The 15797-nt window shown below is 40.3% G+C and overlaps 1 protein-coding gene across 1 annotated transcript in view; it reads right to left on the bottom strand.

Moving 5' to 3' along the window:
• Positions 1 to 117: 117 nt before the first annotated feature.
• The window catches only part of LOC117541284 (dynein heavy chain 8, axonemal-like), a 46539-nt gene continuing 30859 nt past the window's right edge, over positions 118 to 15797 (bottom strand). Inside the window, exons 69-91 of the mRNA XM_034208479.1 lie at positions 15223 to 15360; positions 14999 to 15126; positions 14719 to 14890; positions 14463 to 14618; positions 13434 to 13589; positions 13175 to 13357; positions 11366 to 11471; positions 11038 to 11290; positions 10723 to 10913; positions 9823 to 9944; positions 9633 to 9748; positions 7907 to 8109; positions 7189 to 7262; positions 6941 to 7093; positions 6636 to 6791; positions 5344 to 5460; positions 5160 to 5261; positions 4900 to 5060; positions 4626 to 4782; positions 4380 to 4532; positions 2013 to 2202; positions 567 to 688; positions 118 to 405 (exon numbers count right to left, since the gene is read on the bottom strand). Of these exons, the coding sequence (XP_034064370.1) occupies positions 118 to 405; positions 567 to 688; positions 2013 to 2202; positions 4380 to 4532; positions 4626 to 4782; positions 4900 to 5060; positions 5160 to 5261; positions 5344 to 5460; positions 6636 to 6791; positions 6941 to 7093; positions 7189 to 7262; positions 7907 to 8109; positions 9633 to 9748; positions 9823 to 9944; positions 10723 to 10913; positions 11038 to 11290; positions 11366 to 11471; positions 13175 to 13357; positions 13434 to 13589; positions 14463 to 14618; positions 14719 to 14890; positions 14999 to 15126; positions 15223 to 15360 (3597 nt within the window). The remainder of the gene's footprint in view (positions 406 to 566; positions 689 to 2012; positions 2203 to 4379; positions 4533 to 4625; positions 4783 to 4899; positions 5061 to 5159; positions 5262 to 5343; positions 5461 to 6635; positions 6792 to 6940; positions 7094 to 7188; positions 7263 to 7906; positions 8110 to 9632; positions 9749 to 9822; positions 9945 to 10722; positions 10914 to 11037; positions 11291 to 11365; positions 11472 to 13174; positions 13358 to 13433; positions 13590 to 14462; positions 14619 to 14718; positions 14891 to 14998; positions 15127 to 15222; positions 15361 to 15797) is intronic.

The following is a 15797-nucleotide window of genomic DNA, read 5'->3' as shown; positions in this document are numbered from 1 at the left end:
GAAACAACTAGAAAAATAAAACTGGTAAGAATACATTTTGAAATATTTGACCTTAAAAATACTTTTATTTCCCCTTTAAGCAATGTCACACATTAACAAATACATGCAGCTATCTTATTATTTGATATCGCATAGCAGGGCGACTCCACGCATAATCCAGTGGTCTGGTGGCTGGAGGGTATGCAACACCACTGCTGTGATGTAATTCAGATCTGTGCGCCTTGGTTTCTTGTATATGGGGCAGATATACAGTTTGGGGTCCATGGGGGCAGTAGAGTTAATGGCAAACATGTGGATGACAGGCAGGGGTGTGAACAGCACTTTGGGTGAGGACTCGATGAGGTGGACGTTCTTCCTGTCCCAGCTGGCACCTTCCAGGTACAGACCATAGACATAGACTCCCTCCTGGTGAAGAGAAGCAGTCAGGGACAGAATTATCATCTCACATTTAAAGTGAGCAGACAATATGATCATACTTATTTTAATGTCTGACCAAGTTTATAATGAATGAAAGTGTAAGCTTAATTGAGAAATATATATCATCATCTCCATGCTTTTCCACTCACTGTAGGCGAGGCAGTGATCTCCTCCTGGGCCTGTTTCAGAACTTTGTTGTGCAGGTTTACCGTGTCCAGAGCCCAGCCTTTGTTTGCCCTCGTTACTTCTTGTCTCATAGCGGTTAGGAACCCTATACACATCCCACAGAAAATACATTATCTGATATAAATTCAACACCAGCTGAACACAGCACATTCACAGGGTGCAGGAATCCTGAAGTCAGATGTAATACCTTTTAAGACAGGGGTAGGGAACCTTTTTCCTCTCAAGGGCCTTTTTCTACATCCTCAGAGGGCCGTACAAATGATTGACCTCTGCTTAAAAGTACTAAAATCACAGCCCATTCATTTCGCCTTTCTTTCTTTCTTTTTTTTAAATAACTTTATTTGACTGTTATAGTATTTTATACCCGTTTACTTTATTCTCTTATTTTTTTATAACTATAATGATCATATAAAGATGTGCCTTCACCTCACTGGTTGTAGAAAAAGCTTCTTATGTCCGTTAGCATAGCTAGCTAACCAGATGCTAATAACAACAAAGTTATTGACTGTATGATCAGAATGACAGATGAACAGATCGCCACTGGGCTTTCAACTAAAGACACAGACACGCAGAAACTGCGGCATGTGTACGGACTTATGGGTACTGCAATTTTTGGAAGTGCTGGAGCAGCGTTCTGGTGCTCTCCGTCAGCACTGCACCCTTGTCAGACGAGACATATACCACATGATGACATGTTAGGCTCGTGTTGTGCTCAAGGACCCTGACCGTGGCCAGGAAAAACAGGCACTCGCTTGTCAAATTTTTTTGCGGTCCAGATTTCTTTTTTTTGTTGTCTTTTTTGTGTGTGTTACCTCGAGGGCCGTATCAAATTGTCTCGCGGGCCGTATACGGCCGGGGGCCGGAGGTTCCCCAACCCTGTTTTAAGACCTCATCGCCACTTTGAGTTTTAAACGGTTACATTGGTGACACACTTTACCTCACATTTACTATATACAGTATTGATTGTCCTTCCTCCTTATCTTCCAACCATTTGGACGCAAACTTGCATTTCCCCATAACGATGTTGTTTAACAACCGGCGTAAACGGACCTTTGCGCGCTATCAAGCAGTGAGCGTGCGATGTCCTGTTCAGATGAGGTCAAATCCAACAGGATGCCATCAATAAACTACACAGAATCACACTACACACCTACGCAATGATTACATTCAGGCAGACTTTAGAATACAACCTCTTTGGACCATTTATATACTTATTGAAAACAAGCTACAAAATGTAATACCTTGGAAAATGTTGTTTAATACTTTTTAATAGCCTTAATTTTCGCAAAATGTATTTATCAACTTGTAATACTTTTTAAGACCCCCTGATTTACCACAGTCAAACTTAACATGTTTCAATACATCTAATTAAATCTGTTGGAAAGTCTAATAATGAATACTTGACTCACCTTGCGGGTTGAAGAAACCTGTCATCCAAAAAGCTTTTGGTCTTCCTTCAAACACCCAGCTGTGAAATTGTTTGTTTCTCTCCAGAAGCTCTGTGTACCAGAAGCCCAGTGTGGAGGAATCCCAGGAGACTTTCCTCCACTGGTTTGGCACACGGGCATCAAAGATATTGTCCAGTGCATCACGGAGGTTCTAGGAGTCAAGTAGAGATCACTTTTACAGTAACTTACAGCCTCGTGATAATGAAAGCAAATTCATATTTTAAACAACATGTTTATAGGAATGTACTAGGGCTGTCCAAAATACAATTTTTAGGGCTCCGGATAATTGGTAGTAATCAGTAGGGGGGGGGTGGGGGTGCGTAGTAATCAGCAGCGAACTGCTTCAAGACGTGTATTTCGGTTTATTCACGGCATTCATTTTGTTATTCTACAGTATTGTTGTTTTATAGTTATTTGTTAATGTATATTACGGTGGCCCTGAAGTGCAAGACACCACAGCATTTCAGAAAACACAACAGCATTTCAGAAAACACTACAGCATTTCACAAAACGCCGCAGCATTTCACATTGGACGGAAAGGGTATTCCTTAGGGAGAACACTTCTTGTTTGTGATTGGACAGAGCCAGCCATAGAAGCACTGCTGTGATTGGTTGTTTTTGCTGCCAGTCAAGAAATGACGCTTCGTGATTGGCCCAACACATCAGCCGTTAGCTGTTAGCACACACTCAGAGCTCACAGCTCCTCATATCTGTTCAGAAACTGGACAAAAGTTAAACATATACAAAACACAGACTGTCTATGTCATGGCGAATACAGTCGCTGCTTTATTTATGTCTGTATGACGTTGTTGTGAGTGTGGACGGAGCAGCTACAGGTTAGTTTAGCCTGATCGATCCGATTCCGATAGGATTTACATGGAGATACGGCCCGCCCCCTCTCCAGCGTCTTGTTTGAATGACAGGAGTAAACACAGAATTAATGCTTTATTAATTCATGGTTTTTAAGGGGCTTATCTCCATGTAAATACTATGGTAGACCACCCAATATTCGCATCGCTCTAATCGCTCGAGTTTCACTGCGGCTGTCAACTGTGTTTGCTCCTGTCATTCAAACAAGAGGCGCTGGAGAGGGGGCGGGGCGTATCTCCATGTAAATCCTATGGGAGATACCAACTACAACAAAATGAACATATTTGACCGTGATTTAATTGTAATACACGTTTCAAAGTGATGCCGAAGTAACTACATACTGATAAGGGTTAGTAAAAACCATGAATTAACGCTTTGACAAGTCTGCAGATAAGACGGCAGGCGAAAAGCTTTTAAAATGCGTGTTTTCTGAATGGAATCGGATCCATCAGGCTAAACTAACCTGTTGCTGCTCCGTCCACACTCACAACAACGTCATACAGACATAAATAAAGCAGCGACTGTATTCGCCATGACATAGACAGTCTGTGGTTTGTACATGTTTAACTTTTGTCCAGTTTCTGGACAGATATGAGGAGCTGTGAGCTCTGATTGTGTGCTAACGGCTGATGTGTTGGGACATATTTCGCTGTCGGGTGTTGACCAATCACGAAGCGTCATTTCTTGACTGGCAGCAAAAACAACCAATCACAGCAGTGCTTCTCTGGCTGGCTCTGTCCAATCACAAACAAGAAGTGTTCTCCCTAAAGGAATACCCTTTCCGTCCAATGTGAAATGATGTTGTGTTTTCTGAAATGCTGTGGCGTTTTCTGAAATACTGCGGCGTTTTCTGAAATGCTGTAGTGTTTTGTGAAATGCTCTGGTGTTTTCTGAAATGCTGTAGCGTTTTGTGAAATGCTGTGGTGTTTTGTGAAATGCTGTAGTGTTTTCTGAAATGCTGTGGTGTCTTGCACTTCAGGGCCACCCAATTAACCCAATTTGTGTTCTTTGAAATTGAAAAGGATATTGCATTGTGTTTGTTACTTTTGTTGCAGTTGTATATGTCTTAAGTGTAATTTGGCTTGGCTTCCTATTTTGTATGGACATGCTTTTATTTTGAAGGAGTTAGCGCTGTTGACAGGAAGTTGTTGTTGCTATGGAAACAACGTGACGGAGATTAACGGAGAAAAGTCATATCTACATATAAAGACGGAGAAAGTAAACAATAAAGTTTATGGTTAAGTGTTAGCACCCCCCGAAGAGGCACAAGCTCTTACGTTGATATTGGAGATTTCAATAAATTCAATTTATTGAAAAAAAACGAAAAATAAATGAATAACGAAATTGAAACCCGAATAGGACTCCAACGAACGAATATTCGGGTACAGCCCTAGAATGTACTGAAGTTAATATTTAAAAAACAATCTGTATGTGAGAGTGATAAATGAGTGGTCTCACCTCGCTCATTATGATGGTACCATCAATGGCCAGCTTCAGGTCCGTCAGACTAATCCGCACCACACCGATGATCCTTTGCATTCGATCTACCTCTTGGCGTAGGAAGATGTTCATTGGGTTTAGAGCTCCCATCTTCAACAGTCTGGCTTTGACCTGAAACCAGTATAAGAATTGCACAATTTGGATTTGAGTAGGTGTATTAAAGTGGAGACTGCCACCCTAATAATAACAAATATAAGAAATCACCTCATGTGGCACATAATTGGGGGGCAGCTTCTCCAACATGTCTTCTGCCATGCTGTAAACAATGGACTCCCGAGTTGCTCCTGATCCTCCTCCGCTTTCCTTTGGCTGGATATTTGTAATTGTCTCTAGCACTTCAGCCGATGTGTTTGTCTGATACCTAGTGAGCATTAAACAAAGCAAAATGAAATGTTATTTATCATTTATACGTTAAAATGACACAATATAGGCATCATATCCTTGTCATTTATAGTTTTAGGACAATGTATTTCTTTACGTGATATCCGCATTAGGATGCAGCCCCAATGCCTGTGGGGAGTCCGCAGTGGGTAAGCTCTGAATACATTCAATGTACTCGTCTACTGTCTTGCACACTGGGACTTTGTAGCCCGTGTAGAAGCAAAATAATGGGTCGAACATCTTTTTACTGAACCACACCTGCAACGAAAAGAACCTGTTCATGTATCGTAACAAGACAAATAATAATCAAATGTATCAAGATGTTAAACATAAAGGAACAAAAAAATAGGATATTACTCGTGCAAAACACTGCAGTAGGCGTTTGTCATAATCATCTGTAACCCTTCCTCCATACTGCACCTCAGCTAGCATGTATCGCACAGTTACCCAGGACACATCCTGGGAGAAAGCACACAATAATAAGTGAGGGAAGATGATAAAAACATCTCTAAAAGTAACACTGCTGTTCCCGAATTCTCACCTTCCTGGGGCCACAGTCATCCAAGTGTCTCTCAACAAATTCAACACTGGCAGTGAAGTCCGCAGAGTTGAACTCATAGGGTATGTTCCAACCCAATGGTCCGAATTTGCGTCGCTCCTTAGAAAGAAAGCAATAAACACATGGTTATGAATAAAAGCAGTTAAATTAGTATCAAATAATATTAGAAAGTAGTGATTGTGAAGAAAATGTTTTCCTTAACTTGGAAAGACCTTTCTAAGACTTTATAACTTGTTGTGCTCCCAGCCTGAAATATGCAACGAGCTACATATTGCCTCATTAGATCCTCTACCTCAGGGATGGGCGGACCGGGGGCCGCATGAGGCCCCCACCTCCTCTTTTTGCGGCCCTCAGATCAATTTAGAAAACGTAATTAATTAAAATATATATATTTTTTTACTTGTAGTACTGATACTACATGATTTCGTTCAGCAGCCAAATACCGCAAAATAATCTGTGACACGTTTGTGTGTTTGTTTCCCAGAGAAACACCGGCTGTTGTTATGCCTGCTGTGATGTCAAGTTACTCCGTTCTCCACTTGTAATATTCCTTTACAAGCTTCAAAGTTGTATTTATCATCTGAATTTGCCGAAACAAGTTTAATATTCTGAAAGTCAAGACTTTGTTTATTTGAAATCAGATGAAAACAAACTGTAACGGACCCTGCCGTGTTATCTATGATTACTATATGCCTTGCATTCAAAATTTCAGCGGGAGGGAGGGGGAGCTGCGCTGCAGAAGAGCAGAGTGCGAGTGAGAGGTGCCTTCTTCCCTTTACAAGCTTCAAAAATGTATTTATCGTGTGATTTTGCCAATAAAAGTTTCATATTCTGAAAGCTAAGACTTTGTTTATTTAAAATCAAACAAAACACCCGAACCCCGAAAACCTAGTTTTTTTTCACACAAATTAACTTTTATTTTGAAATGAGCCGTTGCGACTTCCGACTGATTTCGATAGAGCGGGTCACATATGAGCACAGCCCTCTGTGGATGTCAGCACGAGCAAGAGTAAAATCGTGTTTTCCAAGAAAAGTGGGAGAAAGAATATTTTTTCACTGAATTCAGGGGTAAACCACAATGTTGAGTATGTTTGCAGACCGTTGCTGTAATGAAAGTAAGCAACTTGAGCCGCCACTACTACTAATTTGTGTGTGTGTGTTCCAAGTAAATCTGCGGCCCCCTGGTGGCCAGTACATAAATGCTGTGGCCCCCACCGCCATCCAAATTGCCCATCCCTGCTCTACTTAATCCATGAGTCTCAAATGGACAGTACCTGCACAGCAGTGTGTAGAAATGCCACACTGTACAGCATAGGCTTCCACATGGGCAGGTTGCTGACTTCCAACTGGTTCTGGGAAATCCCTGCAAATGTACGTTTCAAACCAGCACGAATTCCTTGGGGTGGATCGTTGGTAAACTTGATGGAGGACTGGAGGGGGGAGAAACAATTGCTTTAATCTTGTGCATCTACTGTATGTAAGTACACCACAGTATTTGTAAGGGTAAGGTCAGAAAAAAAATTAATACATGAAGTTACACTTTCACAACACCTTCAATAATAACTTTGTAAAGTCTCACCTGTAATAGTGTGATGGAGAAAAACTCATTTGGCTCTGTGGTGATCCAAACCCTGAAGGAATCATGCATGGTCTCAGCAGTTGTAATGGTTTCCAGCAACTCCTCCATAAACTCCAGGCCCAGATGGCAATTTTGCAGAAGGGCCCAGCCCCCCTACACATATCAAGATACAGAAGCCACATATAGGGTGAAATGGTCAGCCATCACTTTATTCATACAACGTACTACTATCATTAACCAATACATACATGCGTCATTGACGTCTTAACAAGCTTCCTTGCATGCACTTCCTGCCCTTGCCCCATGGATATAGCTCTGCATTCTAAAGGACAAAGCACATTGTGTGAGATTGCAACATGCAGCTCACGTAAGATTCTTCAGTAAGATGAGAATTTGTAAAGGTTGAATATTTAACACTAGAACCGCCAACGGGTCAATTTTACCCGCAGCTCTTTTTTGATTGTATGTAACTTTTTTTCAATCAAATATTCAAGTCTCCCAGTCTGTGACTTTTCCTGAAAGTGTGTTATGTAGCACCCTGTGTTGTTAAAAATTGTCAATATGAAGTCAGATCGAAAAAATCACCAAAACAAATGGCCATTTATACCCATATAGATAGATAGAGAGAGATAGAGAGAGATATATATAGAGAGAGAGAGATAGTTAGATAGATAGATATGTACCTAAACAAAACACGAGTCTAACACCAAGCGTTTAAATCAGCACTGGTAGCGATATTTTATACTTCATGCTATCTGCACAAACTATATCATGTGAAAAGCTGAGAGTCCACAGATTCTATTGGTATAAATGTCATCCCTGTGCGATCAAAACTCACTTTTCTGTATGATAAATAAAAGAACATTGTACCTTGAAAATCAATAGCGGGTAAATGTGACCCGTTCGCGGTTTTAGGTATACAGCGACCTCTGGCGGTTCTAGTGTTAATAGGGCAGAAATGTTTACCAAGTAGAAGTTTCTTAGCAAGTGCTTCAATTTGTTCAGTGGGATCTGAACCCATAGAAAGGAAGCAAATCAGAGGGGTGCGAGGGTCACTCTCCTTCCAAGTGTTGTGAAGGTTCAAGATAACCGGCTCAGCAAACCTCATGCCCAAGGAATCTCCGACATACTTTCTGGCTTGAGACAGGGTGCGGTCAGGGCAGCAAGACCTGTAAAGTATGTATGTATTTAAACAAGGACCATGCATTCAAATACATTAATCTCAGAGAAGAGAGGATTTATGCCAGATTTAGCTCATTTCCATCTGCATTCTTTTAAAAGCAGTGGTTCCCAACCTTTTTTGTCTCGTGTAATCCTTGAGCTGGTCGCCATTCTATAAGTACCCCCCCCCCACTCATCTGTGATAATTCACCTACATTTGTTCGTGTATTAAACCCCTTGTTTGCGTGTTCAACCCAACTGCTCCTGAATGAAAATCACCTATAACTCACATTCAATATAATTGCATTTAAACTCGAAATGTACACTTGCTGTCGGGTAAAAAAATGATGTTAAGACTCACTACTTATTTAGGAAGCCAATAGAGTGCCACAGTGACGCGACCTAAAACCCGGAAGTAAGCTGCGCATGGAATCATAAATCTAATCGATAGATTTATGATTTGAAAATTATAAAAGTAGGGTAGACATGTGGAGATTATCCGACTGAACAAAACGTGATCCGTCTCTTAAATGCGTGTCAACCACAGACCTTACTTCGAGCTATTTTCCCAAATCCTATGGTGAAATTGCATTGGTTTTTTGTCGAGGGAACCCATGGATGTATAATAAGAACTGGATACAGCGTGGGAGGCGGGGCCTCGTTGATTCATATGAGAGTTGCTCATTGGCACATGAAGACAAAATGGCCCAATTTTTGAGAGAGCAAAACGTCACGAAAGTATTCATATAATCATATAATCCGTTCTTATTGTGCATCCATGGGTAAAGGTAAAACTCATGTAGTACTGAACACGTAACATGAACGTGCCGGGCGGCGCGGTCCCGTGAGTTAGATCCGCGTTCATAATGCAGAGGAAAATAACTCTCAGAATAACGTTATTAGCACATTTTACAACTTGAGGACCGAATGTTTTTAGTAAGGGCTATACAAATGTTCATACTGGGTAGCTTATTTAGTTTTAAAAAAAAAATGATCCAACGATTTACAGATCACTCTTTCCCAATGTAAGTCAATGGGAAAAAGTGTTTCCGGGCCCAGCAACCAAACGGAAGTGTAGTACCGCCGTTTGGCCACAACGAATATTTTCCTCAGAGTCCGGCACACTTCTTGGGGGCTTGAGGGAACCCATGCGCAGCTTACTTCCGGGTCTTAGGACGTGTCACTCTACAGTATAATGTCTTTTTTTAGGAGGAGACCCCTCCCCTCTGTACAGTCACTTTTATCTGTCATATTTGAAAAGAAACATTGTTATTTTTTTATTCATGTAAGACAAAAGTTATTTATTTATTTGGCGAAGAAGACTTGCGCTATTTTTAGAACGCACCCTGCAGGCGACCAGGCACATGCATACCCCCTGCGATCCCCTCAAGTTCCCCTAGGGGTCCCCGTACCCCCGGTTGGGAACCATTGCTTTAAAAGGATTGTAACGGGAATAGCTTGTGACATTAGTATTTTAAACATCATATTCTGAAATGTAACATAAGCAAAATGCATGGCAGGAGGATCCAACCTTATTAGCAGAAGTTTAATGAAGACATCGAGAGAATTGTATCCATCTGGGATGACACCTTCCTCTGGGGCGTCTAGATTGAGCCATGCTTTCCAGAGTTTCCCATTTTGAGACACCTGCAAAATATGTCAACTTGTGAGGACAATTTTATTGAAGATTCAGATGTATGATCAATGGAACTTAAGCTCACCTGGGTTATGATGTTGGCAAACTGTGGCAATTTGCCGAGTTCAACAATATTTAGCCATACCATATCCAGGATCCAACTGAACGGCTTTGTGGGGCAGGTCTTCAGGTCAAGAGCAGCACCACCTTTTGGTATATTTAAAAGGTGTTAACTTGTTTAAAGATGATTTATTACATGGCTTAGTTGAATATTCGATTCTGATTGGTCAATTCAGAACACGTGACACGTTGTTAATCCAGTACAGACAGACCGCTGTCAAGCACTTATTGACCGTTGTTAAGGACGCTCACATCTGCATAAAGAAGTTTGGTCGATTTAACTGTATACAGTTTGCTTTTCGAACTGACAAGACAAGAGCGACAAGAAAACAGCGGAGAGGTAACGGGGCAGAAACCCTCCTTTTTACGCAGCGGTCCAGACATAGACATCAAACGGCAAAACATATTCAGTTGCCAGTTACTTTGGCATTAGGGCAGGGATATCTAGATACTTTCCAAGGTTTGACATAATGAATTGTGCTACTTTTAAAGCAAGCAATGATGTTTTCAAATCTGTAATCAAAAAGCTCCGCCTTCCTGCCGTTGCTACGTATTTCAAACGGTAACAACGGACTATTTTTCTTAGCGGATGCATGTCAATTTATATCAATACAACATTTTCTAAATCCATAAAAGCATTTCAATTAATATTGGGAGTCATGTCGTTACTTTGTTGAGAATGTGGCCTTGTAATAAGCGGGATAATGTGCAGCGACACATGCAGATCAAGATCCCTCCGCTACACGTCGGGCTCCTGATCTGCCTGTCGGGTGTTATTTTCCCCATAATGACCACCTCGCTGCACATTATCCCTTACATAACTAACAGGTGCATCGGATTATCTCTTCAGTAATGGTTACCTTACCTTTAATAAGTATCTGAAACTTGTCATGCTCTATTTTATTCTTCTGCAGGTCAATCTTGAGAGCCAGCAAGAGTGTGAAGATGAACTTGTGGTTTTCATATAGGCCTCTCACTGTGTATCTGAACACCTCGTAGGTCAGAGACTCAATAATGTTTGCAATTCGCTTTTGAGTTTTCGCGGACTTCTCAGACCTGGAAAAGCATGAATGATAGGGATAAAAGTAAACATTAAATATAAAAAGGTGCATAAAAGATGTAAAATAATAATATAATAAGCACCAAGATTGTTCTTAATGCATCTTTGATCAAAACAAACCTTTCTAGTGACAGGTCAAAGACTTTGAGGAACTGCCCCAGAGAGGTCTGGTACATGACATTGACCATGCTCATCTCTGTGATGAGGAAGTACACGGTGCTGCCTCGGGAGGCGACAGGACGATATTCTGCTTGAGCTATATTGATCTTGACCTCTGCATCTGCTGCGACACTGAGCTTTGCACTGACTTCAGCTGCAGTTCGCTTAGTTGTACTCAAGATGCCGATCATAGAGTCATCATCAACCAAGGAACCTTTGATTACACAAACACATTTTTATTAAAAAGGGTATTGCCTTAAAAGGAAATGTACACCAGTAACTGTTTTACCTTTGGTGCTGCTGAGTTTGTACAGCAAGTTGTCTTCCAATTCCTGCATCTTTCTCTTATTGGCAGTAACATCCTCAATCAGCTTCAATCTTTCCGCCTCTAGCTCCTGTCAAAAATAAATATGATATCTTGGTACCACTTCACAATAAGACTACCCTTATAAAGGATTCATAAAGGGTTTATAATTAGGTTATTAATTAGGTTGTAAAATTTGTATTAATCATTAAGAACCATTTATAAACCGGTTCTAACATAGCTTTCATACATCAACACAGACTCACTATTTGGCAAGATGACTAAGCCTTATATTGGCTACTTAGCGAGAATCAACTCAGTGAGCAACAGATACCAAGGATGCTGGCTGATGAAGAAGACGAAGTAAGCTAAGTAGCCGATATAAAGCTTAGCAGTAGGGCTGCTCGATTATGGCAAAAATCATAATCTCGATTATTTGGGTCAATAATTGATATCACGATTATTAAAAACGATTATCCATTTACTTTGAAAACATCAATTTATTACAAAAAAATTTTTTTAACAGTTGATTACTCTGAACTTTAAGTATAATTCAACTGAAAAACCAATACTAAAATAAATAATTAATTAAAATGAAAATAAATAATCGTTTTATTTCGATTATGTTGTTTTCATAATCGTTGCTAGCCAAAATCGTAATTGCGATTGAAATATGATTAATTGAGCAGCCCTACTTAGCAGTACAGATAAATGTGGGCTCACTATTTGGCAAGCAACCGGTCACAGTTGCCCTGTTTATCTCATGTCTTATAAAAGCTTATTAATTACACTGAACAAAAATATAAATGCAACACTTGAGACGATCACAGGTGCATTTTATTGATGGCATTGTGAATGCACAGAGATACCGTGACGAGATCCTGAGGCCCATTGTTGTGCCATTCATCCACGACCATCACCTCATGTTGCAGCATGATAATGCACAGCCCCATGTTGCAAGAATCTGTACACAATTCCTGGAGGCTGAAAACATCCCAGTTCTTGCATGGCCAGCATACTCACTCATTGAGCATGTTTGGGATGCTCTGGATCGGCGTATACGACAACGTGTTCCAGTTCCTGCCAATATCCAGCAACTTGGCACAGCCATTGAAGAGGAGTGGACCAACATTCCACAGGCCACAATCAACAACCTGATCAACTCTATGCGAAGGAGATGTGTTGCACTGCGTGAGGCAAATGGTGGTCACACCAGATACCGACTGGTTTTCGGACCCCCCCAGACCCCCCCAATAAAGCAAAACTGCACGTTTCAGAGCGGCCTTTTATTGTGGCCAGCCTAAGGCACACCTGTGCAATAATCATGCTGTCTAATCAGCATCTTGATATGCCACACCTGTGAGGTGGGATGGATTATCTCGGCAAAGGAGAAGTGCTCACTATCACAGATTTTTTCAGATTTGTGAACAATATTTGAGAGAAATGGTTATTTTGTGTATATAGAAAATGTTTTAGATCTTTGAGTTCATCTCATGAAAAATGGGAGCAAAAACAAAAGTGTTGCATCTATATTTTTGTTCAGTGTAAGTGTTAAGTAAGTGGAGTAATAAGTGTTTACAACCTAATTAATAAATGAATTACAAACTATTCGTAAACCCTTTATAAGGGTAGTCTTATTGTAAAGTGCTACCAATATCTTAGTAGGGAAACTCAAATTCTAGAGTAGTCCGAGACACACATAATATGACATGCTCAATACTGTAACAATCGCTAATATAATTGATCAATGTTAGAAAAACCTGCTTTGTTCAACATAGAGAGGAAGACACTAACGTATTTCTCTCTGAGGATGACGCGGCCCAGTAGCTGGTTCTCCAGGCCCTTCATGTTCACAGTGAAATCAATGATGGATGTCTTGGCGCTGACTTCTGGGCTGTATGATGGATTGGGCAGTTTGGTGGTTATATAGAGCTGGAAGCCATCCATCACATTTACCTCTTTGTCTCCCACTTTAACCTACACGAGACAAATTCAAACATTTAAGAGGACACATTTTAGTAGTATTTGTGATTTCAAGTGGCAGCAACATTACCTTGAAACTGGTACCAGATTTAATAAAGTTTTTCTCAAGGACGTTGTCAAGTGCAGGGTCTAGCTCCTCAGATACATCTTCGATAAGCAGTGGGCGTCCCATAGAGAGGCAGTCTTCCAAATGGGAGCGAAAGAATTTGTGGTTGAGTGACGTCACCTGAAAAACAGATGATTAGTTTCACACGATGTATCATTAACCCTCAGATGCACGAGTGACTGGACCATAAGTGGGTCAAAAAGGACCCGTATTAGAATAATATGTGTTTTTATGCCATTTTGGTTAAGAAAAATCACTTATAAAATATTTCTAATGTGAACCAAAATATAATACTAAATATTATACATTTAATTTTTCACTATTTATAATTTTAGACATTTCTTTTACATTTTGAACATATTGATGCAAAGATCTCCGCTATTCTGAGACCCTCACAGTATTCCAGTCCCTTTTCAAAACTCATCTCTTCTCTTGTCTACTCATCATAGCCCACCCCCCATCAATCCATCCCGGTTGATCAAGTTTGATAGTCCTATACCCCCCACTCTAACCTTCCCTTATATTGTAAAGCGATTTTGAGTCCTTGAAAAGCCCTATAGAAATATAATGTATTATTATACTGACAGGTATCAGATCTGGCTGTGTACAATAATCTTCCTGAGAGGTGTCACTTGTGATGAGTCTGTGTGTTCTACAGTGAATGTATTCCTGACAGCCACAGGAGATAAGAATCAAAGGTTCCCATAGGATGCCATAGGCAAGGCATGCGGGTCATTTTTGACCCACTTATGGAAGCTTGGGGTAGTAATACAAAACTACAATTTTTTTAAATGTATACAATTTAAATTAAACATTTGAATGGCATGATATCCAAAGCATGTTTTTTGAGGAATAGCTGGAATATGAGATGATAAAAAAATGTAATTACAAAGATACTTCAAGAAAACCACCTCACCGGGTAAAAAAAGACCCACTTATGCATCTAAGGGTTAAAACAACTATTTTGTGATGTACTGTATTTGTACTATGTACTTGGAGCATAGTAGCCTTTTCTTTTTCCTTAATCCAAGCCTTTCCCTGAGTCTGGGGGTCAATGAGGAGGGGGTATCTTGTGGCTTTTGTGACGATGATGCCATTCTGCACAGACAAATCATCTCCAGGGAGTCCTTGAAGGTTCCACTCGCTTATCTTAAACGAAAACAAAAGTGTGTGTTTTGTCACAACCTGAATTCGATTTAGCTGCACAACAAGTTAATCATGTTTTAAATTAAATTAAGGTGTTTCTTACAGTGGGAGGATCGGCTAGGGCAGAAATAATGTTGAGGTTTTCTGTAAAAGGGATGTTATGCTTCCTGAGCTCCCTCTCCCAGGTGTGCTTCAACAACATGTCCCGGAAGCTCTGGTTGAATGGCCCACAGTAAGACAAGAAGCCAGTAAGCTGAAGCACATCCCCTACAAGTCTGCCAGGAATAACAGAATCAAATGCTTTATGATGGGTAAATAATACATATCACATTAAAAAAGGCTATTACTTTTTTCAATTGAACATTCCTCTAATTGAACCCTACCTGTTAATCTGTGATTTAAATTCTTTGCTTTGCTCTATCCAGCGAATCTTTTCTCCACTAAGTCCATCAATAAGTGTAGATGCAGCCTGCATTTTATTCTTGCACATTTCAGCATCATCCAATAAATCCTGAAAAAAACAATGTTTCATGTGATAAACAATTTGTATTTATATCTTAAAGTAAAATAGATATTATACAGGTTTTATAGTAAGTAATAAGCACACCTGTTTCTCTTTCAAAGCAGCATCACATTTGGCCTTGACTATGTCAAACTCTGCTTGTTTCGCAGCCAGCAGAGCCTCAGCCGCATCCAGCTCATTATTAGCCTTTGTTAGCCTGATTTCCTGCACAGCCAGGTTAGCCTACACACAGACAAGCGACATCACAGTTCATGAAACCAAAATAAAAGCAGTATTTCATCATTAAAATAACATTAATAGAGAGGTACCGCAGGTCTTTCCTTCCTGCAGCGGTCAGACTATACAACCAGCACAGCCCCTAGTTGACCCCACACACACACACACACACCACAACACAGACTATATCACCCCTTGCTGCTAAATACTAACAAACTATGTGCCGTTAATAACTGTGTAATATATACCTGGCTGCTAAATCCTTAGAACTGTTACAAGGTGTGTATTTTGTAAATTGTGTAACTTGCTGCTGTTAAATACCAACCACCTATGTGCAATATGTGCAATATATATAGATGCCATTAATAACTGTGTAATATATACCTGGCTGCTAAATCCTAAGAACTGTTACAGGATGTGTATTTCTTTTTAATTATGTAACT

This window comes from Gymnodraco acuticeps, unplaced genomic scaffold (genome assembly GCF_902827175.1).
Source record: "Gymnodraco acuticeps unplaced genomic scaffold, fGymAcu1.1, whole genome shotgun sequence".
In the NCBI taxonomy this organism is placed as follows: Eukaryota; Metazoa; Chordata; class Actinopteri; order Perciformes; family Bathydraconidae; genus Gymnodraco; species Gymnodraco acuticeps.
Note: the sequence above shows the minus strand (reverse complement) of the source record. Positions and strands in the feature narration are given on the sequence as shown.